This window comes from Lycorma delicatula, chromosome 7 (assembly GCF_047948215.1).
Source record: "Lycorma delicatula isolate Av1 chromosome 7, ASM4794821v1, whole genome shotgun sequence".
Classification (NCBI taxonomy): domain Eukaryota; kingdom Metazoa; phylum Arthropoda; class Insecta; order Hemiptera; family Fulgoridae; genus Lycorma; species Lycorma delicatula.
In genome coordinates, this window is record NC_134461.1 from 87,222,156 (window position 1) to 87,244,933 (window position 22,778).

Sequence of the window (22,778 nt, forward strand, 5' to 3'; positions counted from 1 at the left end):
TTGTTTTCTTTATTCGGTCACAGACTTCTTTGATATAATTGTTCTTATCCGTATGACTTATTATTGTACAAGAGCAGATGTCTCTTGATACACTGGAATGCCTTGCAAACCTCTCATTTTCAGCATCCTTTCTTCAGTGTCTTGGACGGTTTCTTCTGTAAACCACTTCTCTTGTTTCTTCCCAAGATTACCTTGTCAAACTATTTCTTTGGCAATATCATTAAGAGGCCCTTTAAATAGCTCAAACTTTGGTTCAATGCTATCGTAGAAATCTTCTACCTCTAATCATAGACTGCTGCACATGTTATGCAGTGTAGTTTAAACTTAAACTACATTTAACCTGCAGGATGTCTAGTAGGATATTTAACCTACTAGAAGTGTCTTATTACATAATTATTATTTTTATCTTTTATAATCACAGAATCACTTTAGTTAGTCCATTATTTAAGTCTCTTTGATGGACTGTTTAGGCCTTGCGGTTCGCCCAGAACTTTTTCATACGTTTTGATCTTTGTGCCTTTTCTAATGCTCAAAATGTTCATGTTTTTTGTTCTTGAAATTTTGTTTAATCTGTGGTGTCTTCTGGTGTAAGGACAATTTCCTTCAGATCCTCTCTTATTTCTTGGATCAATCTGCATCCTCTCTTGGTGTTTTTCGAGTTGAGAATATACTGTACTAGCTGTTTCAGAAGTCTTGAATCTTGCATCCTCATGATGTGTCCAAAGAATCCTAATATCCTCTTACATATGGCATCAGTGATGGGTGGTTCTAACTCTTTGTAGATCACAATCCAGTACTGCCTGTCTTTCTTTCTCTTTTTATTGATGCAGGTTCTTCCAAATCTTCTTTCAATTTTCTGGAATCTGTCTTATCTTTGTTCAGGTGGAAGAGTATTTCTGCTGCATAAGTGACTTCTGGTTTTATAACTGCTGTAGTGTCTTATTTTTGCATTCTTTGATAAGCATTTTTTATTGTAAATGTACCAGGTTAATTTTTGAGCTTTAGCTAATTTGTTTCTTCTTATTTTGATTGAGGTTGTTTGTTATTATTTCTTTGAGGAATTTAAATTGGGTTATTTTAATTTTATTACCATTTATGCCTCTTTTAATCATATTGGTTTTTGGGGCATAATTTCTGTCTTTTCGAATGATATTTTGAGGCCAATTTTATTTGCAATATTTTGAAGTTCTAATATCTTTGATTTAGCTTCATCGATATAGTCTGCAGCTAGCAGTGCCAAATCATTGGCAAAACCAAGACAGTTTGTTTTGATTTTTTGGCCTATTTTTACTTTTGGGGGCAGTTTTTGAGCCATTCCCTCACTACCATTTCTAGAGCGCAGTTGAATAATAGTGGTGAGAGCCCATCACCTTGGCGCAGTCCTATTTTGATCTCAAATGGCTACGAGAGCTCGCTTCTAAATTTTACGTTCAACTTAGTGTTTGTGAGGGTTAGTTTTATCATGTTTATTAATTTGGTATGTAGTCCGAGGTGTTTTAGAATTTTTGGTAAGGATTCACTGTGGATAAAGTCATCATTTGTAAGTTGTTATCATAAGTTGTAGATTTTCTTGAAATCCAAAAATGTTGTAACCATGTCTCTGTTTTTTTTCCAGTTGTAATTTACTATTGGCTTGAGACTTATGATCTAGTTTCGACAGATTCTCCAGGGTCTGAAACCTTCCTGGTATTCTCCTAGTTCTACACTCTTAGCCCAGTGTTCCACAAGAGCACTTATGTCGGTTTGCTACATGATTTATCCAATTCCTTAAAATAACTATCTGTGGTGGCAATATTATCATTACAGGCTGAAAATCTCTTCCCTCCAAGCAATTTTTTTTGATTAGGAAACAAGCAATAGTCACTGGGTGCCAGATCAAGTGAATATGGAGGGTGTTAGAACAATGTTAATCATAATTCGTTGATTTTGCCATTAAATGACTGAGGTGTAGTTGGACCATTTTCTTGATGGGAAAGCACATTTTTTTGGCAAATGCAGTCGTTTTTCCTTAATGAGATGCTGCAATAGGATCACGTAATATTCTCCATTTATTGTTTCATTTTTTAAGATAATCACTGAAAATTATTCCACGTGCACCCAAAAAAACAGCTGCCATAACTTTGTTAAAGGATAAAGTTGTTTTTGCTTTTTTTTGGGGCAGGTTGACCTTTTTCAATCCGTTGTATTGAGTGCTGTTTTGTCTTAGGACTGTAGTGATGAACCCAAGTCTCATCAATCATCACAAATTGGCCTAAAAATTCTTCAGATTGCTCTGGAAGTGCTCAAGACAGTCACTTGAAATGATTTTTTGAAACTGTTTTTGGTCAGATGTGAGCAAATGTGGCACCATCTAGTGCAAAGCTTGTTCATGTCCAAATGATCATGAAAAATATTGAGCATGCATTCTGCTGACATGCCTACAGACTGCTAACTTGTTCACTGTCACTCGTTGATCTGCCAAAACAGTTTTATGCACTTTTTCTATTATAGTCACTTCAGAAGGGCATCCACTGTGTGGTTCAGCATTAGTGCATGTTTGACCCATTTTAAACTCTGTGACTCAGCATTTAACTACTGTATTTGATGGAGAAGAGTCTCTCACTGTCATATCAAGCTCTTCTTTTATTTCCTTTTCACCACCTTTCAGAAAAAAGTATTTAATCACTGCATGAATTTCCAGTTTTTTCCATTTTCCAAAAAATTCCCTAATTCTCCACTTTGATGGAATGTAAATAGTGATGCAACAACTTGAAATTATAAACATTATTAAACTAATGAATAATTGAATCATGTGATGTTAAGAAGTTAAGCATATTAATGCCATCTCTGTGTGAGGCCTGGAACTTTTCACCCTACCCTCGTGTATATATATATCATAACATTGACCACTGTGATAATAAAATTTTATATTAAATTAAATATAGACTACTAAAACACAGTAAATAGATAAGTTAAACTTACTATAATAATTTCCAACAATAGATTTTCACAGGATCCCACATCTTCAGTTGTTATTCTGAAATTCAAATGAAAGCATCATTTCCATAAGCTTGTTTCAAAACTTGAAAAGTTTCTGTGAAAGTTTTCTCATTTCACACAAAATTTTACATTGTATTGTTGCTCCTGAAAAATGCACATTACAAAAATCACTACTAGCACTTAAACACGTTGTACACAAATAACAATAACACAAAAACTAAACAGGATATCAACAATTCAAGAACATGTGGTTACAGAGGAAGTTATGCGGAATACAATGCTGCCAACCGCACATTACTAAATATCTCTGTTGCTACAAAATTAAAAAGGTTCAGTTATTTTTTGAACAGACCTTGTAAGGTTTTAAAAATTTCTTTTACTTTTTAACAACATATCATCTGATCTGGTATATTAGTCCACCAGTGATTTCAACAAGATTTAGGTGATACAAAAACTTATTGAATTGAAAATAGATTAATATAAATTAACTAAATTGTAAAAAAATTATGGTATTGTTACACTACCACAATTGTGGTTTATAACAAATATCTGGTAATTGTTATAAACCACAAAGTAAATCATAACAATGGCATATAACACATAATACCTACTCATCGCCTTCTTAAATGAGTTTAATATAATGTTGCATGCCAGCAAATCAAGACCACTGAAATATAGGGAATATTTAGTCTAACAGTGAATGTGTGTACCAGTGACAAGTTGCTGTGAAGTAGCTTAGTAGCGAACTTCATTAAGATGATTTTGAAGTAAGTAAGTAACTAACTAACAACCTGATGCCTCTTGCATTTCAGATGCTTTACATGCATCAGAACCATAACAAAGATTGGGAGAGTGTAAAACAACAAATTAATATATCTCTTCCTATTGTGAAACATTGAAATCTAGCCAACAAGGATAGTTATCAAGGGATAAAGACATCCCATCTATGCACTTACTGAACAAAGAAATATAAAAAAAATGTAATTATTTTATTAAAACTTTTTATTAATAATAACAATATAATGTATCCAATTAATAGACACTTAAGAATTAATTAATTAAATCAATCGATTTATGTATCACTTCAAAAATTATATTTCACAATATCCATCATCATCCTCATCATTATTTTACTTATTTTATAAATACAATTTTCATTAATTAATGAATAATAATAACTATAATACAATACAAAATTTAATTAAAACGGTATTGAAATAATAATTAAACATAATTTTAACACATCAATGCAATAATAATAATATTTATAAAACTATGATTAAATTTTTACGTTATTATACATGTCTTAAATATTAAATAAATAAATAACTAAAAACACAGTAAAATTATTTGAATAATTTTATTTTAGGCTATTTATTAAATTTCATTGTAAAAATATTATTAAAAAAAATTAATAACAAATCATAAGCCTACAATTATTTATATTTATTTATAATATAATAAAATACATTAAAAAAATAAAATTTAATGCCTTCATAAAAATGAAATAAATAAGTACATTAACACCATAATAATAATTAATTATTGTATGAAACATAAAAAATTGTGAACAAGTTATAGCTACCAACTTTTCAAAATTGATAATTTTGGAAGATTCTAAAAAAAAAAGGTTAAACACTTTACAGAATAAACTATATATAAATAAATATGTATATATTATGTCCGAATCATAATTAAAACCAAGTTTTTCCTTTTTTACAAAGTCGGTACTGGTTTTATTGTTTTTCATATTAGTGAAATTCATTAATTAATATTATTAGAGATTTGACTCAAAAAACTTCCAACATTTATATAACAAAACAATAGGGTTTATTAATGCAACTAAAATTTGAAGGAGTTTGAATTTCATGGAAAAGATAAAAACTGATATTTTTCAGTAAGAATGTGAAGTTTTTTTTTATAATGTACATTAATTTTCATATTTCTTACAAAAATATGAAACAAAATCAATAAATAAAGGCAAGAAGAAATGATTTATTAATCCAATCTAAAAAATAATACAAGCAAACTTAATTTTTGAAAATCTTCCAGAAAAGTTGGTCACCTTTTAACGATCAGATTAGTTAATATCACTGAATGTTTTAAAATAAAATCTAAATTAAAAAGAATAAATCAACAAAATTCATTTATACATAGATTTTTGTTTTATACATATAATAATAAGCTAATGACTGATAAAAATAAATAATAAAAATCACAATAATATTTTATGAAATACACATTTTAATATTATAATATTTTTAACAATAATTTTATTAGACTCATTCATGTTTTTAATTTTTAATGTATTACATTTCTCCCAATAATATTGAATAACACACAATAAAAATAACAATAATACTATATATATCTGAATATATACATATGAACAAAATTGATTCATTTTTTTTTATCAAAATAACATATAGTAACGTATTTTCCTTGATATAGGAATAGAAACAAAATATTAAAAAAAAGGTAGGACATTTAGAATTTCATTAACATAATTTTTATACAATGAATCTATTGGAACATAAGCAGAAATTCAAACTAAATTATTTTTAAACAGATAAACATTAGCTTCATAAATTAATAAATAGCAAAAACTAATTTAAATTACAAGATTTAAAAAAAATAACCACCATAAAATTAATTATCTAATCCCAAAAACTGCTCTTTGGTTAAGAAGGGATGTGACATCATTATTTGTTCTTACAAGATAGCTACAGAAAAAAGTGCTACAAATATTATACTGCTTAGATTAAACATCAGTTTTTATTTATTAATTTTTTAATATCTGTTTACACAATAAATGTACTGCACTTTCAGATATATTTATAGTTATTTTTCAAACGACTAATCAAACAAATATAATAATAGTCTGGACACATAACTTGATGAGCCTACACATCTTTAGCTGTAGCAATAGTATAAAACAGTTTCAGTGAATCTTAGACATTAGCTATTAGAATAAATTTTATTTAAATAAAGTAAGTTTTAAAATTTCTTCTTTATTTATATCTCTGGTTTAGAAACAATCTTCTTTGATAGCCAAGGTAATCTAATGTAATAGTGGTGGACAGAGTTGTCAAAGCTTCCTGGTTTTTGGCAACGTAAGGTATATTTAATGAGAAAATAAATTAATAAGTTAAAAAACCAATGATTCTAAGCAAGAGAATAGATTTTATCCTTTTCACAATATCTAAAATATTTTATGAAATAACATTTTGAAAATAAAACTAAGTAAAATAAATATAGTACTAAGTAAAAGAAGAATTTAAACAGTGAAAATCATGTTTTATTTAAAATGACACATGAACTAAACTCAAACAATAACGAAAGCAAATTTTATTTGACCGATTATTTATTTTCACCAAACAATATGCTGGCTAATTTATATTTGGTCGCCTGCTTGAAAGCTGAACCATCCAGTTATATATGATATGCTGTTATACAAAGATTAGATTGTATTAGGGACATAATATTAGTAGCCAATTTCTTTATTACTTGTAATCATCAATTATAATTTAACAATCGATGATTTAATTATTTTACACTACAAAATAATAAAAAAATAAATCAATTTAGGTTTTAAATCTTTGACAACAGATTTATAAATTTATGAGAATAAATTTAATTAAATAATAAAATAATAAAGAAAACTATAAACATTAAATAAAAAACTTTTGATTTATAAAAAAACATTTATTAACCATTTAAAAATTAATAACAATGCATTTAGGCTATAGTACTTAGCTTGTGTACAAACAAAAAATAACATAAAAATGATTTTATAACTACCTGAGAAATATATGTATATATTTAATAGATCAACCCTAAGTACAGAACAACTGAAATAGGATGACTTACCTTATTTCATTACATAACAGAAGCACTTTTGCGATTCACATCATTTGCTGCATTACACACACACACACACCATCAAAAACTTGCAATCCATGCCAATGTACTGGCCATTCAGTTATAATTTTATGTTAAAAATATTTCTAGATTAATTAAATTTTTTTTATAAATTTTGAAATAAATTTAATTTATCACACTTTAAAAGCAAACACAAATTTAAAACCTTTTACTTAAATTAAAAATTATAATCCCAACAAGAAATAAAGATACAAAATATAAAAAAAATTGTTTAAAATCACAAAGATCAATTAATTAAAAATTAACGAAGTCAAAAATGTAAAAATGTAATTAAAACAAACATAAAAATTGCATAATTAAAAATGAGTAAAGTAAAATTAGTGACATGGCTAGCACATGTTTTTGCTTAAAGTTTTTGTTTTAGTTTTAATATTTTTAATTATGTAATCTTTATCTTTGTTTTAATTACATTTTTACATTTTAATTTTGACTTTGTTCATTTCTAATAATTAATTGATCTTTGTCATTTTAAACAATTTTTTATATTTTGTTTTTATCTCTCGGGATTTAATTAAAACTTTTTAATTTAAATAAAAGGTTTTAAATTTTTATATGCTTTTAAAGCGTGATAAATTAAATTTAAACATTTATAAAAATAATTTAATAGTTTAAAATTATTTTTAACATAAAATTATACGTGAATGGGCAGTATGTTGGCATGGATCGCAAGTTTTTGATGGTTTTCTAATATATATATACATATGATGATACGAATCAAATTTATGAAAGTGTTTGTTATGTAATTAAATAAGGTAAGTTATCCTATTTCAATTGTTCTGTACTTAGAGCTGATCTATTAAATATAAATTAATTTGTATTGGTACAGAGGAGTATGGTTATTAAAAGAATTGCTTTTAAAAAATAATACACACACACACACACACACACACACACACACACACACACACAAAGTCTTTATTTCCTTTCATGTAAAATTTCCTTTTAAAATTTTATTTTCTTTAATGTAAAATTTCTTTTTTTTATGATTATTTCCTTTTATAATCAAATGTATATAATATTAATTACAATAAAAATCAATATCTTATGAAAAAAATATTATCTTGAGAACATACTGGTTTTGCAACAAAAACCTATTCCTGCTGTAATAATTGTGCTTTGTAATTGTATCATCAAATACTTATACAATAAATGCATTTTTCAATGTTATGTCTTTTGTGGTTAGAATGAAAGCCAAATACACATATATGTTATTAGCACTTGGTTTTCAATATTGATTTTTATTGTTAAAATTAACTAATCAACCGATTATGCACATTTTTAATAAAAAAAAAACTGATATCAAATTGTTTAAAATGCACAAACAACTTTGTGCATATTATTTGCTATGATATATTTAATAAAATATAATAATAAATTTCAAACATAAAACAGTAGATTGTAAACTAATAACATAACTTTAAAAATAAAATTTTATTTTGTATGGAAATTCCCTTCAATTTACAGATTTTTAAAGAAATAACAGAATTCTAATATATATTTTGCTTCAACATAGATTATCAATACAAAAATAATAATTATTTTTTATTTTTTGGTTCGGATATATCCCTGTTCATTAGGGTAGGATGGGACTGGAACTGTCTAGTCCACTAAATTTTGAAATGTCTGTAGTCTGTTGAAATCACAAGTGTGAAATATAAAATAAAGTTATTTGAAATAATATTTATGCCATATTAATAGATTTAAACTTAAAAAAAAAAAAAAAAAAAGGCTTACAAGTCATACGTGCGACATATTTTTTTGATGTAAGAATGTGTAAGTTTATATTGTGTTATATGATCACAACTTCTAAAATTACAAATTTTCCATATTGGAAAAAAATCAATTCATTCTACCATGTATTTAATAATGATGTCATAACTTTAAAATGAAAACATTAAACCAAAATTTTGAAAGAAATGAGGTTCTTTAGTTTTGTACAAAATAAATAATGAATGCATTTAAAATATACCTGTGCCAAACTGATGTAGATAATCCAGATATCTGGATTCATGGGATCTGAGAAACCGAGTTATATATTTAAAAGAATAATAAAGAATGTATCCAAATTTGGTAATTATTACAAACTATTATTTTTTAAATCAGGTGCAGTCTTGCTACCTATAATTATAAAGCATTTTATCAAATTACACTCCAACATTACAAACCTACCTACTTTTTCACAATAACAAGGAGTACATTAATATAGAAATAAGATAAACTTTTCTCACAAAGTTGAAGCAATGTTAAGTAAGGCATACTTTCATATCATATAGAGGAGTATACGCATTGTTTTATGTTGGTCCCAGTCTCATTATAGCTGCTAAATAAATAAAGCATCAAAATTGCCGCTAGTCAGATATTTTCTGTGAAAATAATGATGTTCATGAAACAGATAATCTATATAGAAAGTCAAAGAATCACCAATCATTTACGAGGACTTGATATGCTAATTTGGCTGAAAAAGGAAGGGAACTACAACATTCCTCCATTTTTCCATTGCATCTTGTTTTTGTGCATGGCAATGATTAATTTGGTATGACTTCTTTCAATTTCTGGTTTCCTAAAACAAGCTTGGTTACTACCACTATGTTAGTGTCTTTATTAACATGTAAGTATACTTTTTTATCTATTGTTTTTATTTTTTGATAATTCTAAAAATTAACATTTATTTTTAAAATTTTACGGACATATTTTGGAATGATATATACATTCAAAAAAAAATATTCTTTACAATTTCTGGACTAGTGTTGCATAAACAAGAAATAAAATATGGTAATTGCTATTTATAACAAACAATAATTAAAATAAAATTGAAATAGTTTTTATAATTTTCATAATAAATTAATAAAAAATTTCTGAACAAACTACAGAGAAAGTTTTTTTTTAGTTTTAAATGGTATTATTAATATCTAACACATCTAACATTTTCTACATATATAAATGCAAGTTAATGTTAAAATTTTGTGAACTTAAATGTTTAAACATGGTAAACAGCTACAAAAATTAAAATATAGTTTTGTGATTTATAAGTAAATACTATTCAAAACGATTTATAGATATACTAGTATTCTTAAAAGTAATTACAAGTGGATGTAATCATGTTACAGAGATGAAATTATTTACACTATGCATGTAAATAAGAAATTAATACAATATTATTACTCTATTAAGGACACTATTGTTAATAAATCCAAATAATCTTTATTGTATTTATATGTAAAATTTCCTGTCGTAAACTGATGATTATTTATATTAAATTTGTGCTATCATCAACAGAAACTGTTTTATACAATTTTAATTTTTTTTCACTATAAGAAAAGTTCACTGAAAATTATGAGTGAATTCCAATCTATTATTTCTACTCTTCTAGAAAAAGGAATTTTTATGAAAAAATAACTGAATTAAAAAAAATAACTGCATGAAAAATATTTTTTTTTTAAATGTATATAATTATGAAAATTATTTTGATTAAAATAAACAAAATTACAAATTTATAATACTCAGAACTGAAAAAAAATCTAATTGATTTAAGGAAAACATTATAAAAATTTAGTAATGCTAAGAATAAAAATAAAAAAACTCTTCATACAAAGTTTAATATTTAATGCATTCAGTATTATTTTAACTCTAGTGCAGTATTTCATAAAATATCTATAAAATACATATTCTCCTACAAACTTTAGAAAAACAAATCTTCTTAAAATTCTTAGGGTATATTATAATTCCCAAAATTATAAAAAAAAAAAAAAATAATAAGTTTAAAAAGAATGAATCAACAAAATTAGTCAATGAAGTTTATTTACTATATACTTATTTTAAGAATATTGTGTTGTATATAATGTACAATTTGAGCAGTTCAGAAGTCATCTGTTTTATTAGACTAAGCATTTGCATTTTTTTTCTTGTTTACCTTATTTCTTGAAACAACCGATGATAATAATCATCATAATACTACTATCAAAAGATACATAATATTTAATAAAAATATTACTTAAATATATGTATACATTACATAACATAGGTATATTATTTAAAATATATAATTAAATTTCATCAATTTAGGTCGCAAATGTGATTTTATGATCTCGATACTTGAATAAAAAAGCAAACAGTAAAACTGATACAGTTAGTAACACTAGCTACTTCCTCTTCTTCATTCTTGAAAAAACCATAATATTAAATAATGTATAATATAGATTTTGCACCATTACATTTATTAACAAGCATGCCAACTTTTCAAAATTTAAATTCAGGAAATTTTTCTACTTAACAATGCAAGATTGTAAGAGAAAAAGAAGATGGTCGGTCAATTTCCTACATAGACCTCTTTACCAAGGAAATATCTAGAGGTGCCTAGATTTTCTATAATGACCGTACATCAATAAATTAAAAAAAAAATATATTCAATTATAATTATCTTTTACAACTTTTTATGTTAGGCATTTTAAGATTAATATTCAAATGATTTTATTTTACTACCAGAGTGTAAAATCAATCACCTTTATATTGATGAATCCCATGTAGTAATATATTTTGGATCTTTAAATGTTTATACAAATATATTGATATTAAAACATTATTATAATATATATTGATATTAAAACAGTAGAAATTAAAATTATCTCAAAAATTTCCAAAAAATAATACTTTTCATGATCAATATAATACAACTATACATACAGTTTATTAAAAATGTCCAAGTTGTATAAAACAAGTTTGCTGTCAAAATACTTTGTAGACTTATTCTTGATATTCAATGTTGTACCTAAACTTTTCAAAAATTTAAATTGGCTTAAAAGCAGTGTAGTAACTATGCTGCTAGGTACCGCTACTGGTATCATCATCAAGGAACTAGTGTTTACGATGTTTCAGCTGCTAACAAGACTACATCATATGAGTAAATTTTTTTTCAATTTTGGGAGTACTCAATCATATGAGAGAAAAACAAATCTAAAAAACTGGATTTCTCAACTGGATTTCATCCAGTTGAGATGAATGAATTGAGATGATGTTTATAAAGCTTTAAATTACTTAAATGGGGCATAACAGCAATTTTGTCAGGTTGAAATATGCCACATATTGAAGAAAAACTTGCGGCTTATCTACTTATGATACAAAAATTGTCATTCATCTCCTCTTACCTGACCTAGCAGTAAGCTCATATTTATTTTGGTGGTGTTGCAGTATGTACTCAACAGTTTGATGGGAAGTGACTTTCAAAATACTTTTACATTTGAAAGAGATAAAATCAATCTTTTTTTTTAAGAGAATGATTTTTAATAAATATAGATTAAAAAGTCAATTTCTAAATTAGTGTTAAAAATCATTAATTTCAAAAATTAAAATTATAGAAGTTAATGCCTTGAAAACCTTTTTTGAGTCCCACAATTAAATATACACAAACATATTGTAGCTTGTTGCTATGTTAAAGATAATACAAATATTAAATTGATGATTTATGATAGCAGCTCAGGATGATGAAGATAATGTAACAAAAAAAGACTATCATTTCACTTTAGTCAAATTATATTAAAAAACAGATTAATATTGTTGTTGTCATCCTTTCAGTCATCGACTGCTTCTTTCAATTGTTTCATGGCCATGCCTGTCAGCTTTGGTGGTATCAAGCCAATGGGTCATTGGGTGACCAGGTATCCTCTTGCTGCTCACAATACCAAGCATCACTGACTTTTCTAATAAATTAATTTTAGATAGGTAAAACTGAAAACTTCAGGATCAAGTCCTGTATTCTGGAAACTGAAAGGTATTTAAGATAAAATATCCAATAGCTTAAGACTTGGTTAATAAACCAGTTCCTATAGGTCACATAGTTAAAGCACTGGGTGCAATTTACAACAAGCTGTTGACATTTATTAGTGACTGCTGATAACATATTAGTTGATGTTGCTTTATAAAATAAGATTTTACTAATAAGATTTATAAAATAAATAATCTCATAAAAAATTCAGAAAAGTTGGCAACAGTAAATATGGTTTATTTAGATATTAAATAAGTTCTATACCCCCAAAAATATTTACAAAAAAACAACATGAAAAATAATTTTTGAAATTACTTTATTTTTTAATTATTATTATTATTACTATTATTATCAGAACGTTTGTAATTACAATAGGAAGATATAATTATAATACAATAACTACTAGAAATTAAATTAAAAATAATTAATAAAATAAATAAATAAATAAAATAATATTGTGCAAAGTTACTACTTTCATTTCATTAGCTTCCATGAACTTCCACATTATAATAAATAAATAAATAATTTAAAATGAGAGACGAATGAAGAAACAAACTTTTGTTTCAATACTAAAAAACAAAAATTAAAATAATATTATCACTATTACTACTGTAATGGTATGGAAAAACAATTTTCTGTAAAAAATAAAAATTAATTTTTATCAATTAAAAAAAAACAAACAAAAAACACCATAATGAACTGAATCAATAAAAATGTTAGCTTAGTGAAAGTATAGCAATTATGGTTATATTAATAAATATAACCCCGTTACCGTAAATCATTTATTCATGCTCACTTTTTTATATGTTGCAGTTTTATAATAAATATAGTACACTACTAAGTATAATAATAATAGTAATAATATTAATAATAATTAAATCACAAAAAACGTTTTCTTTATTTTTATTTTCGTGCTTTACTAACTGATAAATGAAAAAAAGGAAAAAATTAAAAGTAAAACTATAGATTCAAAAAATAATTGGTCTAATGATAAATTACATAAATAACAACTAATGATATTAATTAAATATATATACAAAAGATTCAAATTAACATCATCATGTACAACATGACAAAAATGGTTGCACAAGCAAAATTATGTACGCGCAAATACAATTAATTAAATCAATCATATAATAATGAATCATGTACATATACACCGCAGTAAAATAATTAATTCATGTATTAATAATAATGCTTGCACAAACGATTGATTCTGAACATTATTATTTAATAATAATAATTAATAATGCTTTATTTATATATATATATATATATATGTATATATATATATTTATATTATGTATAACAGTTTATGTATAATTTCTTATTAAATAATAAATCAAAAGTGCACACATGTACATACATACGCACATATACTTACACACATACTTAATTACATAACATACATACTCAACAAAAAATAATAAAAAAAATACAAAAAAATACACTTGTACACTGTAGGCTGTTATTTTTTTCATAAGTTATTTTTTTCTGTTTTGTTATACACTTGTTCATCATCTTAATAAGAAGTTCATTTTAATTCAATAAGGTGTTTTTTTTCATACAATTTTAAAGTCAATTAAAGTTAGTACATTTAGTTCAATAAGTTCACCAACCCAAAATAATAATCATAAGAATAACAAAGTTCACTTAAGTTCCATTATTCTCTTTTTAATGGCTTTTTTTTTTAAATTTGTTAAAATACATTATAATGACTCTTCAAAAGCAGCCATTACGTCACTCTGCATATTCATATCAATCTGGCCCGCAAGCTATAAAAGAAAAAAAAAATTAATAAAAATAAAAGAGAATCATTTACAATTATACTAAATAAACAATGAGTAAAATACAATAAGCAGTAAATTGCTCCTACCACAGAAATTTTGTTGCAAAATATATATTAACTAGCATCTAACTGTATATTTTACAGTTACACCAATATTTTTCTTTTAAGATACCAATTGTTAAAAATATAACAGAAAACGTTTTCTTCTATTTTAAACAATTATTTTGAAGAATAAAGATTTACTCCACTTTCTCTTAAACGTAAGAGCAAATGGGAGCTATGAGCTTGATTTACAATGCCATTGAAGTAGTGTGTAGTGGCTGATGTACATAATGGGTAAAAAATACAAACTTTTAATCCTGTTTTACCTATATAAAGAAGGCAAACAAACTCCCATACTTGAAAAAAAAACCATTGAAAATGGTAAGCAGTTCTATTTCTTAGCTGAAAAAAATGCTGAGAGAACTACTTTCAAAATCATTGTTTTTTAACAGGGGTGTGCAACAACGACAACCATACCTTTACAATAACATTTTTTTAGTTCAAATTATTAAACAGAAAAAAATTAATTTTTAAAAATTATTATTAATTGCAAAATCATACTGTCCTATACACATATTACCGACTCTGAAACACTAAGATATGTATTATAATAAATTAACTATGCCTTTAAGGAACACATGTAACGATCATTATTAAGAGAATAAAATCTAGAGTATGTATTACCAAAATCTAATCAAACTTACCTGTCTTTGTATTAAGGTGATCTGTACTTAATAAATACATTAAAATAGCCTGCAAGATTTTAAAAATATCTATTAATTAACATTTAACTACTCTAGAACTTTTCCTTGAAATAATTTCTTTTTTACTTCTTGTCAACATTATATTTAAGTAAGTGGACATATACTTTGACTATAGCGATAACAGATAAAATATGCCATTTGCTTTATTAAAACTGGATTCACACTTTTATCTAAATGCCTGAATAACTTGAAAATATCTAGATTAGAGAAATTAAGTACTCTAAGATATAGAAAGATTAATCAGCAATACAAACAATTTGTTCTATATGATGGTAAACTGTATTTCTTATGAGTTAATGATTTTTCTAACATCTGAAATGTCTCAAGAGAGTATCATCAAGGAGATTTATGGGTGAGAAAAAAGAAAGATAAAACATCAAAGATTAAACCATATTCAATAATTCAGCTCTCTCTAAAGTTGTTAAAGTTTTAATAACACTTTTTCTGAAGTAGGCAAACAAAATAACAGGAAACAATATCTAATTACAAATAATATAAAATAAAATAAAGATTAGTTAATGTGTAAGAGTACAAATTCGTATTTATTTAGTGATGAATCAGGTAACTTGCAGAGCAACAACTGTAATTCAAAAACAATCCAGAGAACAGATTCATAAATGACTAAATAAATTTACTTACTGCTTCTCTCCTTCGCCTTTCTTGTTCTCTAAGCCTCTGTCTTTCCCTTTCTCTTTCAGCAGCTGCTTTATCAGCACCTGGATGGCCTGGACTCGATGTATCTTCTGATTGTGAAGATGTTTTAACATCTTCAACCCTTGATTGTTCTGCTGCTGTTTTTCTACAGAAATAGAAATGATTTACATAATTCATTAATATTAAAGAAAAAATAATCATATTTTAAAAATTATAAAGAATTATAAGTCCAGTATTTTATAAACTGTTTATTTATAAGAAAAATAAATCAGTCTCATAGTCACATAAGCTATTACTTTTGATAAGCTATTTTCAGATTACAATCAATCTGAATAAAGAGAAATGTAGAATAGAATAAGCAAACATGGAAAGTCAAAATCTAAGGTGTAGTGGGGAACTTCTCTCAATTAGATAGAAAGAGATCAAAAAAATGTCACAAAGCTAGTAAGCAAGTACTGGCCACTTGTAAATAAGCTGACATATCTATCTGATGAGAGTTTGCATGCCTTTTAAGAATCAATTAATTACATACACAACACAGGTGATACTATAATGAACGAGTATCTTGGGAAGGTCGGACAAATTAATAATTCTTAAAAGGTGCATGCATTAGTCCTTGAAATTGTTACGGAAACCAATTAATTAATTGCTCTATAAGACTTCAGTACCAAATTGAAATACATGTACTTTAGCTCTGGGCTCTGCATGCTGAAAACAATTGAAAACTACAATTGTATTTTTTTAAGGAAATGACTTTTTTCATTTTTTCTTTTATAAATTAATGACATTGTCTCTTGGGTGGAATAGTTCCCCAATTGAATTTCTGCCCTATTGCGTAGATCTGAGGGGGTAGTTAAAAAATCTCAAGGAGCCAGATCTGGTGAGTAGGGAGGCTGAAGGACAGTCATCTGATTTTTGCACAAAACTGACAAAGCTCTGCGAATGTCGTGGCAAAGGAACCATGAATTGTCTCACCACAACTCTGGTCTCTTTTGGTGGATTTTTTCACATAACAGTTGTAAAATGCCTTGATAATATGTAGGATTCACTGTTTCACCTAGAGGCAAGAATTCAAAGTGCACAGTTCCATTCAAATAAAAAAAAAAAACAGAGAGAACACTTTGACATTGAATTGAGATTGACATGCTTTCTTGGGGGTGTGGAAATCCGTTGCCAATCCAATATAATGAGTGAACTTTTGTCTCAATGTCTTAGCTGTAACACTCAGCTTTCACCTCCTTACGATACTTTACATGAGTGTTTCATTGTCATTGGCTTCTTTAACAAGTTGCAGGCAATTGTCCACTTGATGTTCTTTTTGCTTCGGTCATCAAACGAGGAACAATCTTTGTTGCAACTCAATGCATGTTCAATTTTTCAGTCAAAATGTCATGGCATGATCCAATCAAGATGCTAACCCTTTCTCCAAGTTCTCTGACAGTCAATCAGCAATCTGCACGTACCAGATCGTTGATTTTCTGAATGTGTGTGTCATCAGTTGAAGTCGAAGGCCTTCCTAAATGAGGGTCATCTTCAAGTGATGACCACTTTTAAATCGTGAAAACCATTTGTAACATTGCATATGACCCAGAGCATCATCTTTGTAAGCTTGTTTCAAAAGTTGAAACATTTTTGTGAAAGTTTTCCCCAATTTCATGCAAAATTTTATGTTGTAACGTTGCTCCTGAAAACTGTACATAACAAAAATTGCTATTAAAACTTAAACAACACGTCGCACTCAAATAACAATAATATGAAAACTAAACAAGTTATCAACAACCCAAGAACAAGTGGTTACAGAGGAGGTTATGCAGAACACAATGCTGCCAACTGCATCTCATTAAATATCTCCGCTGGTGCATAATTAAAAATGTTCGGTTATTCTCTGACCTCGTATAGTGGATATGGTCATCGAGATGTTAGCAATGTCAGCAAGCTGTGTACCTTCAGTCAGCGATCAATTAATATGGTAATGTGGATTTTGGAGACAATTTTTTTCAGTCACAGTGGTTTTTGGGAGTCCTGAGCATTCATCATCTTAAATTGATTGAAATTCTTTTTTTAATTTCAGCACCCCACTTTTTTACCATTGAAAATGAAGGGACAGAAACCTGTGGAATATAACTTTTTTGTATATCCATCGCAATTAAATCTCTTAAAACAAAGTATTTTATAACACCTCAAACTTCAATTTAATCAAATCCAGAAAATGTCAAAACTTATTTGCTTTACTTGATCTCCATAAACAAGCAACTAAACACACAATTGAAACTTCACAGCACGCCATCTAAATGATCTCAATTGACAAATTCATAGTAATCTGGCCATACTTGCTCCATCTATGTGTCAGACTGAGAACGTTCTAGTATATCTAGAGAAGGAATTTGAATTTAGAATCGAAAACTCTTTTTTAAATATTACAGAAAATGATTTTGTGTAAGGAAACAAGTTATTTACAAACTACACAACAATCAGGTTGACTGCAGCAGTATCTTTTTGGTTCTTTAAAATCTTTATGCTTAGTTCAGAAAAACATAGTGGTGTGTTATGTTGAACCCCAAATACACAAATTCAAGTATTTAAAACAAAGATAAACAATTAAAAGGTAGAAATCATGGATTTTATAAAAGAAAAAAACTTCAAAGGTACATTATTAATATAAAATTTAATAATGTAACTCTTTGGAAAAAAAAAAAATTAATATGTACTGATTACTGTTAAAAGGTGTGAAAAGTTACGGTATGTTAAAGAATGCATAAAAAAAAAAAAAAAATTTATTTTAATAGTGTAGTTTCATGTGTATATCAATTGGCACAACTTAACGTTAGTTATAGGTGAGCTGATCAAATGCACATGTCACATGTTCTTTTTGAAGCTTATTACAAAAAGAGAACTAAATTGGCTTTTTGTTTCCTTTTCTGAATCAAATGTACTATAACATAACAGTAGGCTAATCTCACCCAAGTGCAAGTTAATATATTTAGCTCTACAACCTGTGGGGCAGTGGGATCAGTCAGAAAACATAAAACCAATTTTTCCCCACAATCACTCTTTAATAAAAATAAATGCTGACTACAATTAAAATAAAATTACCTAAACTTTTCTAATGCTTCTTCTTCCTCTCTTTCTCTCCTTCTTTCATTTTCTATCCTTAATCTTTCTTTTTCCGCTTGTTCTTTTTGGTGACGTCTTAACTCTTGTTGTTCAATAAGTGCTCTTTGCTAAAAAAAAAAAAAAAATATACAAACAAAATTATTAAATTTATTTGTACTTTTTCGGTATTTAATTAAAACAATATCCCTTCATATCAATTTTTTTGTTGATGCAGTCATTTTAAATTATCGCAAGAAAAAATATGAAACACACTAATTTGGTGAATTTGTAATATATTTGGTAATATTACATCAATCTTTATTAATCTGTACTAACTGATACAAAAGGAAGTTTATTAACACAAGTTTAGATTTAATTTACTAAGCATTTGGCACTGTTGATATTAATACAATGGTATAAATTAAATTTCCACATTCCAACAATTTAAAAAGCGTAAATCCTAGTACTTTCAGAGTTGTTACTCCATCTTCAGGGATTTTCAGGGATGTTAATTTACATTCAAATCAATAATCATTTTTAAAATTAAACTGTTATGTTTATAATAATCGGTCGTCAAGAATAAAATTAATTCGTACTTCAATAAGACAGTAACATCTTACAAAAATGACGTTACTGTCTTATTGATATACGAATTAATTTTATTCTTGATGACCGAATATTATACACATAACGGTCTAATTTCAAAAAGCATTATTGATTTGAATTTAAATTAACATCCCTGAAGATGGAGTAACAGCTCTGAAAGTACTAGGATTTACACTTTTTAATTGTTGGTAAGTGGAAATTTGATTTATACAATAACACATGTTTAGTTATAACACAAGTGGTTCCCACGATTACAGATATAATTTTTAGTTTCATCAAAAAATGCACTAAAAAGGTTGCACTTTTTTAAAAAAAAATTCTAATAAACCTAATTTTCCAACAATAATAATTAAAAAAAAAAATTATACTGATCCACAAAAGATGACAAGATTACAAAGATATTTTTGATTAAAAACAAATTATTTTTAAAAGCTATTAATTTTTTCTCAAACAAGTGACATAGTTTTTTAAATGAAAATGTAATTTAATTATTATTTAACAAAATAAACAATTATATGAGGGTAAGTCAATTATTATCTGCAATTTAGTTATATTTTTGTTTATGTTGGTAGTACTGTCATTTTGCGTAGATGACACATGCATGGTTTAATTGTTATGTCTGTGCAGGTTTGATGCTGCTAGGTTAGATCCATTATTGCTGCCCTGCTGTTAATCACGGCTGCTCTGCTTTCTGTTTGCACCAAAGAAGAGCAACGTTCAGTGATCTATTTTTTGTGGTCGGAAGGTGTATCAGGGGCCGAAATTCATCCAAGACTTTCGGTACAGTACAGTTTTGCCACAACAGAGTGTCTATAAATGGATTGAAAAATTCAAAAAAGGTTGCACAAAGTATTACGCACGACAAAGGAGTCAGACGACCGTTTACCGCCACAAATCAGGAAAACATTGAGTGCTGGAGAGTAAACAGCAGAGTATGGAATGGAAACATCCAAATTCGCCCTGCAAAAAAACTTTCAAGACCGAACCATCCGCAGAAAAACTGATGCTTACAGTTTTTTGGGACTGACAAGGCCCAGTACTGGAACATTATGAGGAAAGGGGCATGACAATAAACAGTGTGCGTTACAGTGAGATGCTTACTGCCAAGCTGAAACCTGCAATTTGAAGCAAACGCCGAGGACTGCTGTCGAAAGGTGATGTGTTGTTGAATGACAATGCCTGTTCACATACTGCTGCCCATACTGCTGAAACGCTCCAGAAACTCAACTTTGAAGTACTGGCTCATCCTTCGTATAATCCTGATCTTGTCCCTTCTGACTACCACTTGTTTGGTCCACTCAAAGAGGCATTAAGGGGCTGTCAATTTACCTCAGACGAAACAGTGAAAGAAGCGGTGCATTCCTGGCTCGCAGCTCAACCGAAAACCTTCCTTTATGAGAGCATCACGAAGCTAGTGTAACGATGGACCAAATGCGTTGTAATGCAAGGGGACTATGTTGAAAAATGATGTACATATAAGTTTCCTATTTGTATTGCAATAAGATTTATAACTACATTGCGGATAATAATTGAACCCACATATTACACTTAAAACAATTTTTTTTTTACAGGCTTCAATTTTAGCATCTATGTTTAGGGTAGCACCTTCAAAATAATCATACTGGTGTTGCCTGCAGTTCTTTTGACACTTTTCTACTTCTATGTACAATTATTTTAGTTAAATCTTCATCTTTATTAAAAAAAAAAGTGATATTAAATTCATCTATTTATTCATTTTTATTATTTGGCATTTATCTATTCTTCTATTTGTGAATTGTATAAAAGCTTGGCCTACCATTTATAAGCGAAAATTGCTATTTTAAATCAAGTTTGAGAATTATGTTTGTTATGAAAGACATATAATAATGTAATCTTACTTCAAAAACAAAAATTCATAAAACAAGAGTTAAAAAATAGATACAAAGTTGAGGGAATATTAAATTACATAAGACTGGTGACAGTTATTATTAATGATAAAAATCCCTCAAACTTCTTTTCCAAGGGTAACATATAGATATGACAAAAAAGGGCTTTATATTAATATAAAATTCTGTGTAATGAAAGCAAAACATTTTTCATTACATTAAATAATCAGTCAAATATTTTTTTACCTGGCCTCTATAACTTTTATTACCTTTAGTTAAGAATATTAATAACAATATAACATTACAAATTTGGGAACAGCTTTCTTTTGCAATCTGCAAACTGTAGAAAAAATTAGGATGAAAAATACAAAAGCAATTTGTAATTTATAACAAACATTTCAAACACTTCACATGTAATGTTCATCACACATGAAGAGAGTTAAATTTATATCAAGGCCATGACAACAGTAAATTTCTATTTCTGTGCTTTTTCAAAACTTTTATATTTTAATGAATAAATTTGTTTTAATGATACAGCATAACTGAAGTAGATTAAAACATAAATTAGTACAATCAATTACTATGACCCAACTTTAATAATATTATACTATACCTTTTTAGCATTTTCTTTAGCTTGCTTTTTAAATGCCTGAAAACAGTCAGCTGTAGATGATTTCTTAGAAGCAGTTGTTGTAGGTGGTGATTGTGCTAATGTTGACCATGAGATGGCATTTTTCAGATTTTGTTCTGCAACCTGTAGTAGTAAAAATCCATTATAAATCATATTTTAACACTTTTTAGGTTCAATTTCACAGGAGATCTGAATCCATTTTATAACTAATTATCTAATTTCTTACATTATTTTCTAATATCAATCAATCAGAGACTTATTCATTCTTGAAGTTTTCTGTTTTTAGTTCTTTCTTTGAGTCTTTATATTGTTTAATGTTAACTAAAATCACCACAAAATAAACTGTTAGTAACTGAAAAAATCGAAGTAAATATACCACAAGTATATCTATGTAAACAGAGGAAAAAATCAAATTTATTAAATTTCACATGTAATATACAATGTTTACCACCAGTTAAATAACAAGTTGATTTTGTCCAGTCAGTTACTTAACATTAATAACTCAAATGAAATGGCAAGAACAATAAATAAAAACTTTCAAACATATAAATAAATAAAAAATTAGCAGTAGAAATAATAATTCAATATGTTTGAAATAATTTATGTCATTGTATAGCTTAGACATTGTTTCTAAAATGTAAACACATATAAATAA

The 22,778-nt window shown here is 27.1% G+C and overlaps 1 protein-coding gene across 5 annotated transcripts in view; it reads right to left on the reverse strand.

Moving 5' to 3' along the window:
• Positions 1 to 13,892: 13,892 nt before the first annotated feature.
• Positions 13,893 to 22,778, reverse strand: part of LOC142328110 (homeotic protein female sterile-like) — a 147,676-nt gene continuing 138,790 nt past the window's right edge. For 4 of the 5 annotated variants that reach the window (XM_075371619.1, XM_075371622.1, XM_075371623.1 and 1 more), the window contains 4 exons: positions 22,106 to 22,246; positions 19,022 to 19,149; positions 15,914 to 16,073; positions 13,893 to 14,454 (listed from right to left, as the gene is read on the reverse strand). In XM_075371619.1, coding sequence (XP_075227734.1) covers positions 14,389 to 14,454; positions 15,914 to 16,073; positions 19,022 to 19,149; positions 22,106 to 22,246 — 495 coding nt within the window. In that variant the 3' untranslated portion in view covers positions 13,893 to 14,388. The remainder of the gene's footprint in view (positions 14,455 to 15,913; positions 16,074 to 19,021; positions 19,150 to 22,105; positions 22,247 to 22,778) is intronic. The other variant, XM_075371620.1, reaches the window with a different exon arrangement.